Source organism: Crotalus tigris, unplaced genomic scaffold (genome assembly GCF_016545835.1).
Source record: "Crotalus tigris isolate CLP2741 ecotype Arizona unplaced genomic scaffold, ASM1654583v1 scf7180000024339.11422700, whole genome shotgun sequence".
Lineage (NCBI taxonomy): Eukaryota > Metazoa > Chordata > Lepidosauria > Squamata > Viperidae > Crotalus > Crotalus tigris.
Window position 1 is genome coordinate 4126889 of NW_024100509.1, and position 18964 is coordinate 4145852.

Here is an 18964-nt window from a genome sequence, read left to right on the forward strand (position 1 = left end):
ATTTGGAAGACTGCTAAAAGTTCAAACAGCAGGTAAAACAATATAATTTTTGCATTTGGCTGTCTGAAAACTCAACAGCGTAGCAGCTGTATGCACAATGCACTGGAACAATGCACATTTATTTTGAAATCTGCCTGAAAAGAACAGCCTGTCTCAAAACATTCAAAGATGACATATTATTGCTAGGGTTTTTTCTTACGCCCAAAATGGTTTCTAATCTCTGGAATATGATTAATGATCCTCCATGCATTTCCATTTCTTCAGTTAGTTACAGTGTGCAGTCCGTTGTTGCACAGATGAAATCTTTTGTATCATTTTATGAAGTTTATTTTCTAAACTTTCAGTGCTTGGAGAAGTTTAAAAAACAAAACCCAATTGCAGATATTAGAACATTGGAAAAAACATGAAATTAAATACCCATTTTTGACTGTTTTGTTTTTATCTTAAAGTTGTCAAAATGATTGTTTTGAAGAGAGAACATTTCATTCCTACTTAAAATTAGTAGCCTACTGAAATTGTATTAGATACTTCTATAAATCAAAACATGGTGTTTTTAAAAAACATAGATCTTCACTTGCAAGCATTGAGTGAGTTTATTTGTGTGTCCCTATTAAGTTCACAGCAGGTGGCACTGCCTAATTGAGTTTGGCTAATCTTGGATAAAGCTAGACTTGTATCTGCATTCCATAAAGATGTATTCATTGTTCTCCGTATCTACACAGAGAATTCCCTTGTGCTAGCTTGTATTAATCCAAATGGATAGAGATCAAGAGAGCCTATGGTCCTTGTTCTCAAACCTACTAAACTGAAAGTGATTCCATGCAATTAGAATGGTTCACTGAAAACCTAATATGCACTACTTTAAAATAGTGCTCATATCATCAAGAAAATAACAATAACAGAAGGGACCTTGGAGGTCTTCTAGTCCAACCCCTTGCTCAGGCAGGAAACCCTATACGGTTTCAGACAAATGTTTGTCCGGGCTCTTCTTAAAAACTTTAAAATATGTCACAGCAATTGCTGAGCATCCCAAGATTGAGATCAAGATGCAGAGCCATATGAATGGGTCGACTCTATAGAGATATGTCTGATAAATCATTTGCATTCTAGCTATGTCATCCTTACAGTCCCTATCAGAACTGTCAGAAAACCAGGGAGAAGCCTGGGCTTCCAAGGCCTGATGTGGTATTTGCTAACTGGTTGCTAGTAAAAGGTCAAAATGCAATTTTTGCAATGAATTGTACATTGCAGCTTTTTAATCAGTGCTAATTCTATTCTCATAATATAAAGATATAGTTATAATACTTAATAAGTTTTGTAATACAAGAAATAATTTGCTTAGATTACTGATGAGGAATTTGACTGTATGTTTTTGCTCTCTGAACTAGAATACAGGATAGCAGAATCTTAAAACAAAAATATCTAATTATAATGCAATCTTAAACATAACCATTATTGGAAACAGGAACTAATAAAATATATTGATAGAACTCAAAATCATTTTTTGTTAAATGATTGAAATATGAGAGGAATTGATTATTAGGACCCTTACATTTAATTATTTTTTTCTGTTGTCAACTATGGTATAATCAAAAATGCTGATCAATTATGTAATAGAAATATTTAATATACCTCTAACAGAAAGAAACCCATGAATAATAGAACATTGTATATGTTCCACCATTCCAACCAAAAAATTATCCTGGTTTTATCTTTTTAAATGTTATTAGAAATTTGAAAGAAATAAAATGTTAATCATAAATAATAATGTAATGAGATAGAAGATGAAATGATGATGAGAGAAAGGTATATCTAAAAACATGAAAATATCCTTTATCAGAAGTTTTCAGTGGAACAAAATAATATATTTTTAAAGATTTTTTGAAAAGGTTGACCATCAGTGGGCTATTCCAGATAACTGGATTAGTAATTCAAGAATATTTGCAACAAATAGCTGGCAAGATTTTATTTTATATGATTTTATTTTAGATTTCTGCCAGGTGTTGATTGTAGTTTTGCTACAATAATATATTTGAATTTTGTGCAAGTTGTGCAAACCTTCTTTCTGTTTGTTAATTTCTCGTGTAATCCTTATCTGTATTGAAGAATTAGATGCTTATTCAATAATTAGCTGTATTGATTACTTTTCTGGATTATTCAAAGAATAAAATTTGAAGTATTTCTTTAGAAGTATTTATATATAATTTCAGATGTGAAATCAACTTTAGCAAAAGTAGCTTCCTTTTTGTTTGGATTAGTTCAGTATGCTGTATTGTGAAACTTTGCTGGAGATTTTTTAAAAAATATTTCCTTGGTGAATGAGAAGACATTATTACTAAATTACTAAATTATTATTAAAGTTCCACTATTTCAGGATTAAGTTTCCCAGTATTTTATAGGGAGCATCAGGAAACCTCTGCATGAGGTTCTCTGGAAAGGAGAGGAATGAAGCTGTAAACAATCTGATTTCATTAGTAGGAAATTAGCGTCTTGCAAGTCAGGTTGTTGGAGGGAAAGAAGAAGTCTCATTGCTTTACTCTTCTCAGTGACACTTTTTTCAGCTTCTGAAGGAAGACACAAGCTGCATGAGGAAGAAAGTTTAACACGTGTGAACCGTGTCCTGGAAACCACTGCTATATTAGGGAACAAAAATATTTACCCATTTTCAAGTTTCATAAACAAAGGATTAAACTTGAAGTGGTTGTAACTGAATTGTTCCTCTAGGTAGCATTATTAGATTTTGTTGTTGTAAATTAGCTTTTTAAAAGGTGAGATGTGAGTGACTTTAGTCATTGAAAAGATTTTTCCTTTTTTAGCAGGTAGACTCAAAGAAAAGTACTATTTTTAGAGATCCTGATTCCTCCTGAGTAGTTAATTTTGCTTCAGTAGATTTTTCTAAAGATTATACTGATTGTGAAAAATGTGCACTTTGTGTTCATAATTTTGACTTGAAATATCCAGTTGAATTAAAATGTTTTGGCAGCCCTGGTTAAATTGTATTTTTGGTTGATCCTTAAGTGAACAGAAATGGCACAATATTTACATGATAGAAAATTATTATTTTGCAAAATTGAATATATGCTTATGGTTTATATGCAGTTGTTTGCAGATTCAGAGTAAAGGAGCAGTAAATATGAACTTTGCAGAAGTTTTAGCAGCCTTTCAGTTGATTCAGTGCTACTTCTTTTAAACTACTGTAAAGTTATTAATAAGATCCCACAAGATGATTGACTCATTAGAGCAGTGGTTCTCAACCTGTGGGTCAGGACCCCATTTGGGGTCGAATGACCATTTCACGGGGGTCGCCAAACAACACAGTCTGCCATTTTTTTCCCCTTTTCCTTAGCTGTGCTACTCCCTTTTATTCTATTGGCTTTTGAAAGCCAATAGAATAGACTCTCTTGAATAGAGTCTAATTCTATTGGCTTTCAAAAGCCAATAGGAATTGTCCAGGCTGTCTCTGCCCTGCCGAGCCCGCCAAAACTCCCATTCTGCAAACAGTGCTGCACCAGTTGAGTAGTCCTCAACTTACAACCGGTTGAGTAGTCCTCGACTTACGACCAGTTGGGGGTCGCGGCATTAAAAAGGTTGAGAACCACTGCATTAGAGAAAATGCAGAGGAAGAGATTCTCTGAACCAAAATCTCCTGTAAATAACTGTAAAATGAAGATAAATTCACCCTTGTTAAGACATAGAAGTGATAACGGAATTATCAAAATCAAAAACCACAATTTGAAAGAAAACTTTGGTAAAGCTGCCTGAAAATTGTTCAGATCTTTAGAAGAGAACTATAGACAGTTATAAACAAAGTGTTTGAAAAGGTTAGTTGATATTGGAGTTGCTGTCCACAAAGCGGCTTTTCTTATACAACTGTTATGTGTATGGGAGAATTTTCAGAAGGATACATTTATTTATTTATTTATTTATTTATTTATGAGACTTATATACCACTTTAAGTGCAAGCACTCTCTAAGCGGTGTACACCAGTAAGCAATGTATATATATATATATATATATTTACATTGCCCCCAACAATCTGGGTCCTCATTTTACCTACCCCGGAAGGATGGAAGGCTGAGTCAACCTTGAGCCGGTGAGATTTGAACCGCTGACCTGCTGAACACAGTCAGCTAAAGCAGCCTGCAGTCCTGCACCCTAACTGCTGCGCCACCTCGGCTCATATATATATATATTTACACATACATACATACATACATACATACATATATATATATACATACATACACACACACACACACACACACACACACACACACACATTTGTGGTATCCTCATGATAAAAGTAATAATCCAATATTTTCAAAATAAAACATTGATATTCCTGAAGTATTTTCAAATAAAGTGTATGAAACAAAATTGAACTGCTCAGCTATAACCATACACAATAAATTTGGAGGAAAAAAAGGATGAAGCATTTTGGGTACACTTTGCTAACTTAAACAAGGGGATGTCTCTATTTTGCTTTGAGGATGTGAAACAACCAGTGGCTTGGGAACTATTGCTAAGGGTGGCTATATCCCACAGTGGGAAAAAAGCTTAAACTGTATATCGGCCGCTTATTTCTTCAAGACTACAATCTGAAATCAGCCTTGAGGCATTTACAAGAAAAAAAGATAAAAGTTTTGAAATAATCTTCACATCCTGGAACTTGAAAATATTGAAAGTTTGTGGGGAAATCTCAAAACATGCAGTATGTGCAAAGAAACTTAAGAATGCTCAGATTTGTGAGCTAGAAGATTCTGCAACTGAAGAGTGAGAGAAATTCCAAAACCAAGAATAAAAAGGGTTTTAGCTAACTACAGGATATATTTAGAAACTGTTACTACTGCAAGGTAAAAAAGGTAAAGGGGTCTCTATAGACTTTACTCCACTAGTTGTTGCTGACTATAGGGGGTGGTACTCATTTCCATTTCAAGGCCATTGAACCAGCACTGTCTGAAAATATTTCTATGTACATGTGGCCAGCATGACGTCACAGAGCGCTGTTACCTTCCCACCGAAGATAGTCCCTATTTATCTACTCGTATTTGCATGCTTTTGAACTGCTAGGCTTGCAAGAGCTGGGGTGAGGACAGGAACTCACCCCATCGCATGATGCTCGGGTCTCGAACCTAGGCTGTAGGCTTTACAGCTGACAAGCTCTGCCTCTTAACCACTGAGCCACCACACTGCCCTACTACTGCAAGAGGGTTTGTTAAAAAGAACTGAATGGTGGGATATCCAAACTATTTTGATTCTCTAGTCTCTAATTCCTTCTTTTGAATCTGTAAACAAATGCACATAAAGATATATAATATAGCTTTAATATCAGAAACTTCAGCTATAATTTATATTGTAGGCAAACATCTATTTCAGTTTATCTTTTTACATTGCCAAGATCTTAGTGGAAGAAAGAGTGAAGAGTTAAAAGTGATAACTGATATATATAAAAATAGCCTGATTTAGTGAGATTCCATAGTTTGAGAACAAAATTGTTCAGTTTAATTGTAGTATAGCAAATCAGGAAATAGACTTTCTAAATCAAGAATATTACATTAAAAAAAGAATAGATTCATATAAAAGACAACTAGATACTTTCCCCCACAAAATAGCACATAATAACAGGAAGAATCACAGAAGTACCTAACAGTCTTAATTGGATATAATAAGGGTTTTAAGATTGTTTAGTTTATGATATTTACACTTAAAGGAAAACTCATGTAAGAACATGGCTAACAGCAGAGTTTCTATTGTCTTTTGTATAATTAGTATTTTTTTAATATGAATTGTTCATTTTTTTAAGAAACATAGAATTCAGTAGCTACACATTGATACAATTTTATATAACTTGGAGCAGTTAAATCAAATGAAATATATATATGTTTGTCTTGAATACCTTGTATATAAGAATATAATTTCTTGGACATGTATAAAGGTCCTCCTAAAATTCTTTGTTTATTTTTTACACCAAATGTATTTGCTTGTGAAAAATATTTTTGAATTTAGACTTTTTGCTTATCCCAGAATGGCTTTATTTGCTTTTAGTAATTATTTGTATTGCATTTATAAATTTTTTTCAAAAATTTATTTTTTGCATTTATTATAAAAAAAAAGATGGGTGAGAGTGAATATCTGAGTGTTGCAACTGTTTTGCAAGTTCAGTTTGAGTTTCCAAGTATAGTAAATTATTTCCTGGTAACCTATATTTCAGACAGAACCTTCCTTTGAGTATTAAAATTAAATCGGGTCCATATTTAAGCTCCCATTCAATGTTTTAATGTCTTTTCTGTTTCTGAGTAACGGCTTTGATCTATTTTATCTTAAAATGGTTAGATTTGGGTGGGGAAAGTTTGTGGGAGATATGGGTGCACTGCAGCATGGCATTTTTTCAAACATTTTTCGTGTGCTTAGGTACATCCAAGCAGAAGTCAACTTCCCTTCAGGTAGCAGATCAGGAACTACTATCACCTTTTCACCCATACCAGCCTTTGGAATGTATAGTAGAAGAAACTGAAGGCAAACTCAATGAACTTGGACAAAGAATTAGTGCAATTGAAAAAGCGCAACTTAAATCATTGGAGTTAATTCAAGGTGAACCTTTGAATAAAGATAAAATTGAAGAGCTCAAAAAGAACAGAGAAGAACAAGTACAAAAGAAAAAGAAAATACTAAAGGAGCTGCAGAAGGTGGAAAGGCAGTTGCAGATGAAAACACAGCAGCAATTTACCAAAGAATATTTGGAGACCAAAGGTCAGACAGAGGCTCCACTTAATCAGCAGCAGCAGTGTCCACATACAGGTGTCCTCCCAGAACTGGAAGGAAATGAGGGCCTTCCTGGGGATAACCTTTCAGAGTTGTCACAGGTTGACAGTGTCCTGCGTAAAGATGAGCAACAACACTCTCCTTCATCTCCTGAGCAAACTGAGTTTGCCCCTCTTCAGCCTCTTGCAACACCACAGTGTAACTTTTCAAGTAACATAGGTTGTAATGGGACAGATTCTTTTGAACTTCAGAAAGTATTAGGTAATCAGCAAACTATAGGACAGCAGCAACCAATTGCTGGACATGTTCAGGGACTATTAGTTCAAGAACCAGATGGATTAATGGTTGCCTCGCCAGCACAGACGCTTACCGACACTCTTGATGACCTGATAGCAGGTGGGTTGAGAAATGTACCTTTTCTTCAATAAATATGTGTGTTATTAGTTTCTTTTGTTCCCATTGTCTTTCACAAAGTTTTCTAGTTTTTCCCTTACTGTTTTTACAGTTTTTATTAGTTTTAATGTTGGCATTCAATTACATCCAACTTTTTGGATTGTTTAATCAAAAGCAAAATACTAATGTTTTGCTTTACTGAATTTTTTACTGTATTGATTGGGTTTCATTTCTGATGTAATAACTATTAATGGGAATCTTTTTAAGAAAGGATGTCAGTTTATAGAATTGTGCAAGTACATATTTAGGTGATCAGGCAACATTTATAAGATGATGGTATTTTGGTGAATCTGACTCTAGGGGCTCTGTTCGTGATCTCTAGATAGCATGACATTGTTTGATTCAGAAGAATTTTTAGTTGAATTATATATCAGTAGAACACAATCTCTAGTGACATTTATTTTTATGTAGCTGTAGAATGTCATAAACTTCTAATCAGTCATAAGATGGAATAGTTTTGAAAAGTATTACTCCATTAATTAAAGATAAAGACCAAAGATACTTGGAACAAGGAGTGAGTATGGTTATATTTGGTAATAAACTTGGGCTTTATTTACTTATCCATTTTGTACTATTTGAATGCTGTCCCAATCTTAGCTATCCCATCAAGCAAGCACCTCAAATTAGGGTATTTGGAAACAAATGATAGATTAGTTGCTAGAGGTAAATAGACAGATGCAGAGTCTCTCTCTCTCTCTCTCTCTCTCTCTCTCTCTCTCTCTCTCTCTCTCTCTCTCTCATGCACACACACACACACGAATTGTGCTGAATAGAATCAAAATGCCTATTTGATTAGCATATTTTCTCTATTAGCATATTTTCATGAATGTGAAACTCCAAAGCAAGAATAAACCCAATCCAGAAATGGGTATTGCAAGACTTACTGCTTCCTTTACTGATAGTAGATAGCTATTTTATCTGGCTAGCAATTGATAGTTTTGTTCTCCATAAAATTGTTTAATCCTCTTAAAGCAGGGGTCCCCAACCCCCAGGCCATGGACCAGTACCAGGCCATGGCATGCCAGCAACCAGTCCGCACAAACAAGCAAAGGCCCCATCCGTGGGATGCAGGCAGCATACAAAATCACGCGCTCTCTGGTCTGTGGAAAAACCTCTCCATGGAACCGGTCCCTGGTGCTCAAAAGGTTGGGGGCCTCTGTCTTAAAGGACACAACTTGGCAACATTATTACATATTGCAGTGGTGGCGAACCTATGGCACACATGCCAGAGGTGGCACTCAGAGCCCTCTCTGTGGGCACGCACACCATGCCCCTGAGATGGCAACCGTCCCTCTTCAACCAGCTGCCCACTAACTCGCCGAGGTCCTACATGGCCAGATGCATCCCTGCACAGCTGGTTTCCCTCCACCCACCCACCCCCCCCATCCCATCCCTCCTGGCCTCTCATGCTCTCTTTTTCCCAGGCATGACCTACTGCATCACCTCCTCAGCTGTTAGTTGGCCGTCCAGGTCAGAGGCAGCTTCTCTGAACTGATGGCGGTGGGCTGCGGAGCCCCAGAGTGCGGCAGTCAGGGGGCTGGCAGGCTGTGGCTGCTGACGGACATTGTCAGCCCCCATGCGCTCGTTGGACCTCGGTGCGGGGGCCAACAGTGTTAGGCAGCAGCCCCCCGGCCCCTACCTCGCCTTGCCCTGTGACAATGGCATCCCCGCCCTACCTCGCTTTACCCCGCAGGACAAGCCTCCTGCCCACCTTCCAGAGACCCCCTGGATCTCCCCCAACCCTTCCCGGCCCCCACAGGTGTCCTTCCCCATGAACAACATCGAGGTGACTATGCCCATCTAGTGAGCCACGCCCACCTGGCACCCGGCAATAAATAAGTGGGTTTTGGGTTGCAGTTTGGGCACTCGGTCTCTAAAAGGTTCGCCATCACTGTATTATGGTATCAAGTGGTAGTGCATTGTGTGCTATGCAAAGAAAAAAAAATCATTTTCTTGTACTAAATCGATCACCATTCTTTTATCACTGGATGACTTTAGAAAGAGCTGTTCCCTATTTCTTTGGTTGGCAGTAGTATAATCAGTTGACTGAGGTAGGAAGATGGTCTATTGTTCACTCATTAAGGCTACTCCCAGCTGCTCACTTTCATGCATTGGTAGATGGGTGGCTAATCATTCTAGAAAACTGTGACCTAAATAAAATGAAAATAACTGTTTCAGGTGATGGATTAGGAGGGCGATGGATGGGTCGGCTGTTAGCCTCGATTAGCTTTTATTTTTGGTCTCTCTTCAAAGTGGCTGATTGATTTCACCTAATGATAAGGTTTATTCTGATTGGTTTTCTTAAACTATTGTAACTGTTAAGTGGTAATTCTGCAGGTGTGCTTTTTTAATAATAAGCAATATTCCATATTTTGGGAAGTTTTGTAACTGAAAAATTAAATTAAAAACTTATTAAATAAATGAATAATCTTGGAAAATGGAAAAAAATTCAGGTATTATACTGACAGGTGGATGGTTTTTGTCGTCATAATTCCTTACATGAAAATGCTTTCATTGAATTCTGTTCTAATTTTATTTTTCTGACCAGCACAGTTAGTCCTCGCTTAATGATGCTGATTGGGACCAGAAATTCTGCCGTTAAGCAGCATGGTTGTAAAGGCAAAAAACAGTTGACTGCACCACTTAATGATGGCAGTTCTGGTAGTCCCAATTGCCATCATTAAGTGAGAATCACAAGTCAAAATCACATGAGATTCTTGCTTAATGCATAGGTCATTAAGCAAGCATCTCATGTGATCTTGACTTGCCACTACTTGCCAGTTTCCGCATTGACTTTGCTTGTCATAAACCAATAGGAAAGGTCACAAATTGCAACTCTCCAAATAATTAGAAAACCTTTAATTTGATTGATTTAACTTACCAAACTTATGTTGGCTTTTCTTCAGCAAGATTTAAATCTTTAAACTATTTCTACTGGTCTCTTTTTAGTATTATAACATATTCATCAATTCTAAAACAATTAAATTTCAGATGAATTTTAATTGAACTTGGATTAGAAAAATAACTATCTGTTGTCATTACTTTAGTAAGAACTGTTCAGGTTCCCTCCCTTAAAATAATGATTTAGGCAATGGTTCTATTTCTTTCCAACAAAAAAAAATTACCGTATTTTCCGGTGTATAAGACGACTTTCTAAACTCTGAAAATCTTCTCAAAAGTCAGGGGTCGTCTTATACGCAGGAATATACGGGTAGCTGTTCTCTGAATTTAAAACCAATCTGCCCCCTAGTGGCCAGCCCTATTTTTTTTACAGAAATAAGCACTAGAGGACAAAGCTTTCTAGTAGCAAAGGAGCTCCTATTGTGCTCATCTATAAACAGAAATTCAAAATTGTACTGTATTTTCTGGCGTATAAGATGACTTTCTAAACCCTGAAAATCTTCTCAAAAGTTGGGGGTCGTCTTATACGCCCAGTCGCCTTATACGCCGGAATATACGGTAAACAGTTCTCTTATCTATGATATTTAGGGTTTACCCCTTTTTATTCCTTTAATATTCAGTAAATTATTTGTTGTTATTAAGTGTGGGTTAATGTGATGGAAAGTTAACAATTTAACTCCTAACTGTACCTAAAATTATAAAGGTAGCATCTAAAAATATAGGCAATTCCAAGCAGAGTGGCCACTTTGAAGAGAGACCAAAACTAGAGTGTTCAAGTCTGATAAATTCAGTATTTTTAGGTCAGGGCTTTTCAACCAGTGGTACGGGTACCACCTGTGATACATTGGCACCTGGCAGGTGCTACGCGACCATCCTAGAAAAGTGATAGCAGGGGAGGGGAATGAGAGCGCCGCCGGGTGGGCAGGCAGGTGTCTTGCTCAGCTGTGCCTTAGGGGCACTTTTTTCAGTGCCATTGTAACTTCGAACAGTCACTAAGCAAACTGTTGTAAGTCGAGGACTACCAGTACTTCATCACTTTTTTCCTTTTTTTTTTTTTGTCATCAAGTTTTTGACACCTTGCTAGGCGACTGGTGATACTCGGATATTGCCATATCCTAAAAGTGGTACAATGGGTGAAAAGGTTGAAAAGCCCTGCTTTAGGTATCACTTCAAGAGCTCCAGTCAAAATTAGTATATAAATTTTTATCCTACATAATTCAACTTCGACTGGTCAAAAGTTGAAGATGAAAGATTAAATTCAGAATCATTGCTTTTGAGAGTTTGCTGACCAATGAATGTCATGAACTGCAGGCAGGAGATTTTATCTTGTCATTGTAAATGGAGTATATGCCCACCCATATGAAAGTTAACATGGCTCCTCATTGCCTAGGATACGCTTCATCCTTGTCTAGGATACGCTTCCTTCGTCTTGATAAATTGGGAGACACTCTGAGTGATTGGATCATCAAGTTTTTATCATTAAAACAGTGTTCTCATCAGAAAGCTGAATTACTACATCCTCTTGGGCAAGGGCTCAAAATACTGATTAGTTAGAAAAAGATTTCTCCTCTTTGTCCTGGAGAGTAACAGTGAGAGCAGATATATAAAACTTAACTCCCTCTTCCATACAGGCAAGAATAATTTCAGCAACTTAACACCTTCTCCAGTATAGTACGTCTCATTCGTTACCAATGACATAAAAACTCATCATTCAGTCCTAATCAGCAGAAGTCTATTAAGAGCTCCCGGTCCCAGCACCAAAGGGACTTGACAGATGTATATATTTTAACCCTAATCAAATTAATCCATTTTATAATCCAATTTATCACTTTCTTTAAGAAATAAAGCAAAAGAAATATTTTTCCATTTATAAACAGATTTTTAAAACCAAACATCATTCAGTCCTGGTCAAAAAGAAATTCAATAATTATGAGAAGACATAACATATTAACCAAAGTTGAATGAATCAAATTCTTCACTTATTTTTCTGTTTTTTTAATCCCATCAAATAGCGTCCCCCAGTGATTTTTTATTCTTTTGTTTTTGTCTCCTCTCCAGAACAGCTTCATTAGTTTAACACATTCCTCTTGTAAATCCAAAATAAGATTTCTGAATCCCCTCCTCTGTTTTATTATTGATATGCCCCCTTTAATTATATCTCATTTAATTAAGATATCAGCAGTTTTGTTTGTAAATCCATTGTTCATCTTTTCCCACCAATCTTATATATTCTAGTATTTTTAAATTCATTTTCAGATTCACAGCATCTTTTTCCATTTCCCTTTTGTAATCTGGCATTTTTAAAAAATCCAAATCCACATTCAAATAAACTTCATTCTCTGTTTTATTTAATAAAATCTGTTGTTTTTCTATATCCTCTGTTACAGTATCAGACAACCTTGTAAGTAATTTCTGAGTACATTGTTTCCAAACAGACTTAATTTCTTCTGTTGTCAGACAGTATTGCCTCATTGAATTCATAGTTTATTTTCCTTTATTTGTAATTCTTAACTCTTTGATTCCCTCTGGTCTACCTTCTTGGTCCTCTATTACCAACTGTTTATCTTCCAATCAGCAAAATTTTCCCACAAGAGGATTTCTTACAATTAATTTAAAAATGAAGGCAAATATACGTGTCCCAGTATAATGTTGCAGGATCCAATCTGAGTCGATCACCGGAACCAGGACCGTTTTAATTTCAAAATCTTCAGATATTCTTTATAAAGGATTAAAACACCCATAGGAAATGTTTTATCAAGTCTCTTTAGCCTCAGAATCAACTTCCCTGTTGCTGTTTTCCAAAAGTTTTTTTCTTTTTTAATCCTTAAACCTACATAAAATTTATTTCTTCTAGGATAGGAGATTCTCCAGTATAATAAGCCTTGCCCTTCCAAAGTTCTGATCATCTAGAAAAACTATAATAAGCAGCTTCCTAAAGTAGTTAAGGGTGGGAAAGGTGAACCCAATGTCTCTTTAAAGGTGCCGGAACTGCAGCTTAGGCAATGATTTTCCCTCAGTTCTCAGAGTTGTCAAACATCTGGAGATCACTATTTGCAATCTCTTCACAGAGAGATTCTGTATGAAGCAAAGTTCTCAATTCAGAGAGGAGTTCCAAGGTTACCAGTTCCTCATTTGCTATTGTTGCCTATGTGAAAGTGGAGTCATGTTCCAAATGAGGAGCTCCCCCTTTATGAAGCATACCATTGATGGAAAAAGTTACAATTTCATTTCCCAAAATATGTTTCTTAAAAGACGTCATATCCCAATTCCTCAGAATGAAGCCCTCCTTCCATGAGACTAATATTCTGTAAGTCTCTCAACTGTTGGGACATAACACCCGAGATTCTGGATAATATGCAGAATAGGTCTGAGATCCATGCTTACTTTTATACTAGATTTTGCTTATAGTATTCATTTAGCAAGTCAAATTACATGCTATCTGAAGACATGGTAAATGACCCAATTTTAAAGGGATATTAAGGGCAAAATGAGTCTTGTAAGATTTAAAGTATACAATTTGCTCATTTAAAATTTCCAGCCTATAGTTGAGCCAACTTTGAGGTTTACCCGTTTTGGGAGTGTGGCCCTTAATATGCTGCATAAACTATCAAATTGATGAAAGTGGGTCACTCTGGTCTGTGAAATAGGAAAAATGACTCCCACCACATCAACCCTGATTAGTGATTCACATAAGGCTATTCAGTCCTTTTCTACTTTTTTTCTTTAATTATACTAGAAAGCAATAAAGGGGTAAGTATCAAAATTTCTCACAATATAGCCACCTTCGTTGTGGTCTCTGCAGGTAAGATATTTGCAAGGCCTTTATTACAACAGGAAGAACATTGCTAGAGATCTGTTATGTGCTGCATGGCGTTATGCTGTGACAAAATTAAAAGTTTTACTGGTAGTCCTCAACTTATGACCATTACAGAACCTGGCCATTAGAATTTTAAGTTGTGAAAGTTAACGTGGTCATCTCACTTAGTGACCACATTCCCTGCTCTCCCCATTGCAGTTTTCAGGTTTTCTAAATGCTGAAAGTATGGCTGCTAAATGCAACTCCTTTACTTTTTCTTTCAATACTCCTAATCTGGGAGTATTGAAATAAAAAGTTGTCTCCATATGCCAGATAGTTGAGTCAGAAGGGATATTGTTATAAGAGCCGTATAGTAACAGCTGAACAGATTCAGGAACAGTTTTGTGAACAGAAACCACTTTTTATTTAGGCAGTCCATTTGTTTGCAAAACTTACTATTTAATATCAAATTTATTTTTACACCTAATATTTATTGTTTTCATGTTAGTGTCAATTTGGGAAGCCAATATTAAATTATCTAACATAGTTCTGCTATATACTTGGTTCTTACGTTTCCAAAGTATGTGTTTGTTACCATTCCCTTTGTTCAAATCCCTTGTCAGACTTCAGTTTGAGGGACAACTTACATATGATGCAGTCACCTATATTCATTAATGGAGAATATGGAAATAATTCCACAAGAAAGAGTAAAATCCATCTGGTATCTCCAAAGTGTTTGGGAAAGGGCTGCAGATTTCCCATTTCCTGAAGTGCAGTGAAAGAAAATAAAAAGAGATGATGCAATGAAAGCATGCTATTAGGAAAACAGTTGTAACATAACCTATATGCATTCTCATTATTTGAACAAGATGGGTTGGGAAGAATTCATAAGACAATAGATTAAGGAAAATAATATGGAGGGCTTTAGGGGTATGTAGGCAAGTATCAAACAATCTTTTGTGACTCAATTTTCTGATGGATAGATATTAATGATCATAATTCTCTTAATAGTTTTTATTCAAAACTTTGTTAAAATAGCTCAGTTTCTTAAGTCTTTTCTTAAGAAACATAAGAGTATTTAAAAATAACTTGATTTAGGGTTTCAATTTTAAGATGTTTTTACATATTTTGAAATCAAATATATGATACTCAGCTTATTGAATTGTTAAGTTCAGTGGCATAAAACTCACAAATAGGTATCAGTTACACATTTAGGTTTGTCCTGTTACTACTGTTGTCAGCCAATATTATGAACTTTATTTGAATATTTGCATATGCATTAGAAACAAGAAAAGATGTAGACATTCCTGTTACACTCTTATAACAAACCAGGTGTGCTGTAACAGCAAATTTAATAAATAACATTTTGCTAAAAACTAATTGAGTTCAGTCATATGTGTTATAAACAGAGGTTTATCATTTAGCATTTTATGTAAACTAAGCTATTACACTTTAATTCAGTGAGCCATTGTAAAACAAGCTGTGTTATAAAATAATGTGGGACCTAGATATTAACCTGCATTTTTTCACATTATACAAGAAAAACGTGGTTTGTCAGTGGTGGCAAAAAAAATCAGGAGTCTGATAACATCTTTTCCAAGTAACAAATGAATGACTTTTAATAAAAAAAATATTAATTGGAAAAAGTGCTACCAGACTCCTGATTTTTCACACTAGCTGTTAAGACTTGAGGCATAAATTCTCTTAGCCAAGCCCACCTCACATAGTTTTTATGGGGAAAATAGAAAGCAGGGGTATTAGGTGTGGTTGCCACCTTGAGTTATGAATAAAAAAAGGCAGAAAGTAATAAAGGTAGTTCTTATTTAGGAACTGCCTCTTTTAGTGAACATTCACAGATATCATGGTAATTAAAAGGTAATTTTGTGACCAATCCTTATATTTACAACTTTTGCAGGTCATAAACTGAAGTAAGGTCCTAAGTATAGCTGTGGTATATAGAAGTAACTGCTTCGCTTAATAGCTGAATCACTGGTCCAAATTGTGGCTGCTAAACAAGGATCACCTATAAAGAATAAGAATTAATAGCATTTATTAATAATAATTATCTCTTGTAATTAGCTAAAATTGATCTTCTGTTAATTCAAGAATATAATGTTTTTAATCAGTGATTGAAGAAAAAATGTCTTTGACTTTTTAAAAAGATTTGCTCTTGATCTCTATTTTAATACGTTTCTAATGCCGACTTGGACACAAGAGATTACCTATAAAAAGTCTTTAATACAGAGTTTATAGTTGAATTGCAGTGACATTTATTGCTTTTTTTCTCATGCATTCCACCATACTCCAGTTGTGTTTTAGTAATAACAGAATTTTGTGTCATATTTTGAAAGAATATTTTCATAACTTTTGGGAGGAAGCAATGGATAAGCAATTAAAACTTTTGCTTTATCATGATTATTATTATATTAAGTTAAAATAATTCAAGATAATAGTTTCATCTGCTTAAATGTCTGCTTAAATGAACATTGTTTAAGAAATGAAGAAAACACTTTGTGAGGAAATCTGCTGTGGCTTTATAGCAATTTAGATATAAGCAGAAAATTTTAATGTAAATACAGGTAGTCTTTGATTTACGACTCTTCCTGCTATGGCCCAGGTCAAGCCTAGGCAAATGCAGGCTTCAATAAAGTCCTTTATTGCTCTACTGTCCCAAGACAAATGGTACTACAACAGCCAGTAAAACTTCACCCCAAACTTTCCTGAAGGCAGCCACCCACAGTGAGTACAACACAGTCCCACAAACTAAAGCAACTATTTGAAGTTACACAGTGGTACTGAACAAAGGGACTTAATACTATTGCCTGAAGTTATAATTGTTATAGCTCCTCTGCACCCATGTGATTGCAGTCTGGGTGCTAACTTGATGACCATGTGATCACCATTTGTAGTTTTCCCTGCCAGCTTCCCCCAAAAGGTCAATGGAGAAATTGGAGGGAAGATTGCAAGCTGCTGCTGCTTGCTGAGAGAACTCGCTCGTGTTTCTTGGGACTGGCTAAAAAAGCTCCATGCTGAAATCCAAGCAGCACTTTGGCAGGAGTGATTTCAGCCAACCCCCTAGACAAGAGGACTCCCTCTCATCTCTGGACGCTGGCTGAAAAAGCTCCATGAAATCCTTCTCTACAGGGCATTTGAAGTCAGACCCCAGAGATAGGAGACAATTGTCTCATTTCTGGGGGCTGACTGAAAACGCTCCATGTCAAAATCCAAACAATCTTCTGGAAATTTTTCCTCCTGGAAATCCTGCTTAGAATTTGCCATGGACCTTTTTCAGCCCAAGAGCAGAGGGACTTGCCTGTCCACTCTGGGGCTGGAAATTCTGTCAGCAAGTGGAGAAACGGCAAAGGTAAGTGGGGCATTTTGCTTCATGAGCCTGAGCAGCTTGAACTGGCAGGCCAGGTGGCAAAGTGAGGCTTCCAAGGCTGGCTGTGGCTTTGCACCATACTGCAGCACCCACAACCTGCCTTCAGACTTGATCCTTTAGGCAAGAAAAACTTTCAGCTCCATTTGTATTGAAAGGTATACTTTACTAAAAGCCAAGTGGTTTACAGTATAGCAAACGCAGAACTGAAGTTTGTGCACCAAACTTCCCTGGTTAACTTTCCCCTTCCACTTCCTTCCCAGTTCTTCCCCTTTGCTGGTCCCTTATTGTTCAATTATATTGGAATAAATTGTTTTGGGAATTGTCTCTTCAATGGCAGGTGGATTGGTGAACCGTTGCATTCCATTCCCAACACCTGTCTCTGGAAGGTATGATGAGTAGTTAGCCTTTTCCCCTTCCAACCAGCTACTTCCCCCCATAGTTCATGACAGATTGGCAGCGAATGTGAAGCTCCAGCGTATGGGCTCAATGACATGTGTGATCACTTAAAGACTGCAACCAGGAGTTTCACAATTGCATTTGTTAAGCGAAGCAGTCATAGGACATCTCACTTAATGACCACTCAGTATTGATATTCTCGTTCCAATTGTGGTCATGAGTCAAGGATTACGTGTAGCTTCCTCAACCTGGTGCTTTCCACATATTTTGGAACCATCAAGTCCCAATGGCACATTCAGGATTTAATAATATTTCAGTTTTTAATAATGTTTGAAAGCATGAATTTTGGAGGAAAATGTTTGGAAGTGCCAATGCTATGACAGAAAAACTATGTTCAAGAGTTTACTCCACAAAAGTAGGGAGTTATTAGAAGATTCTCTTTGGAACTTCATACCAGGCAGGTCAAGATTGGACGAATGGCCATCCTGGAGATAACTCAGCAACAAGCAGGACTTGAACAGTCAAAAACAAAACTTTGACTTGCACGTGAAAGCTGATATGAAGCTGACACACTGGTGTCACATGGTCATAGTACCAAGTGCTACCAACATTTGTACTGCTGCGCTGTCGACTGATTGAATCTTCTGAATGTTCTTCAAAAACAGCCTAATGTAGCATATGTAACAGCAGTCCAAATGGATGATGGTGAGGGCATCAGTCACTCTAGCAAGATCATTTCATTCTATATAAGGTTGCAAAGGGCTTAACCTGCCTATCTAGCAGTAGTTGGGAGTCCAGGAAAACTCTAATTTAAAAATTAAAAGTAAAATTAAAATAAAAACCTGCTTCAGGGGCATTGTCACACTGCTAATAGATAAAACTGGTGAATGAAATAGTAATTTCATTTTACTTGGGTTTAGCCTGTTTAGGTTCCATTTAAACTTCATAGACTCCAAAAACTGGATCAAGGTCTTGACAGTATCTCTAGTACTGCCTGGGCTAGCGGTGTATAATTGGGTATCATCAGCATAGCTATAGAACATAAAGTATTAGAGAACCCATAATAGCTATTAGCCAATCTAAACAAGGTAGTTTGGTGACAACCTATTAATGCAATGAAAGAAGATAAGTAGTTATGCTTCTCCTTCCTTGCCACTACAGAGGAAGCTCATACGCTTGTACCATGCTCCTGGATTCATGTTCCCTTAGCAATACTCTAGGTGTGTCTTTCTACTGCGTTATTTTCTGGAGGATCTCAGTAAGCCAAACATTCA

The 18964-nt window shown here is 36.4% G+C and overlaps 1 protein-coding gene across 6 annotated transcripts in view; it reads left to right on the forward strand.

Annotated features, from left to right (window-relative positions):
• LOC120300239 (ankyrin repeat and KH domain-containing protein 1-like) overlaps positions 1-18964 on the forward strand; it is a 128235-nt gene that overhangs the window by 59885 nt on the left and 49386 nt on the right. For 5 of the 6 annotated variants that reach the window (XM_039325998.1, XM_039326001.1, XM_039326002.1 and 2 more), the window contains exon 15: positions 6412-7158. The exons of the other annotated variant lie outside the window; for it this stretch is intronic. In XM_039325998.1, coding sequence (XP_039181932.1) covers positions 6412-7158 — 747 coding nt within the window. The remainder of the gene's footprint in view (positions 1-6411; positions 7159-18964) is intronic. 6 annotated transcript variants of the gene reach the window in all.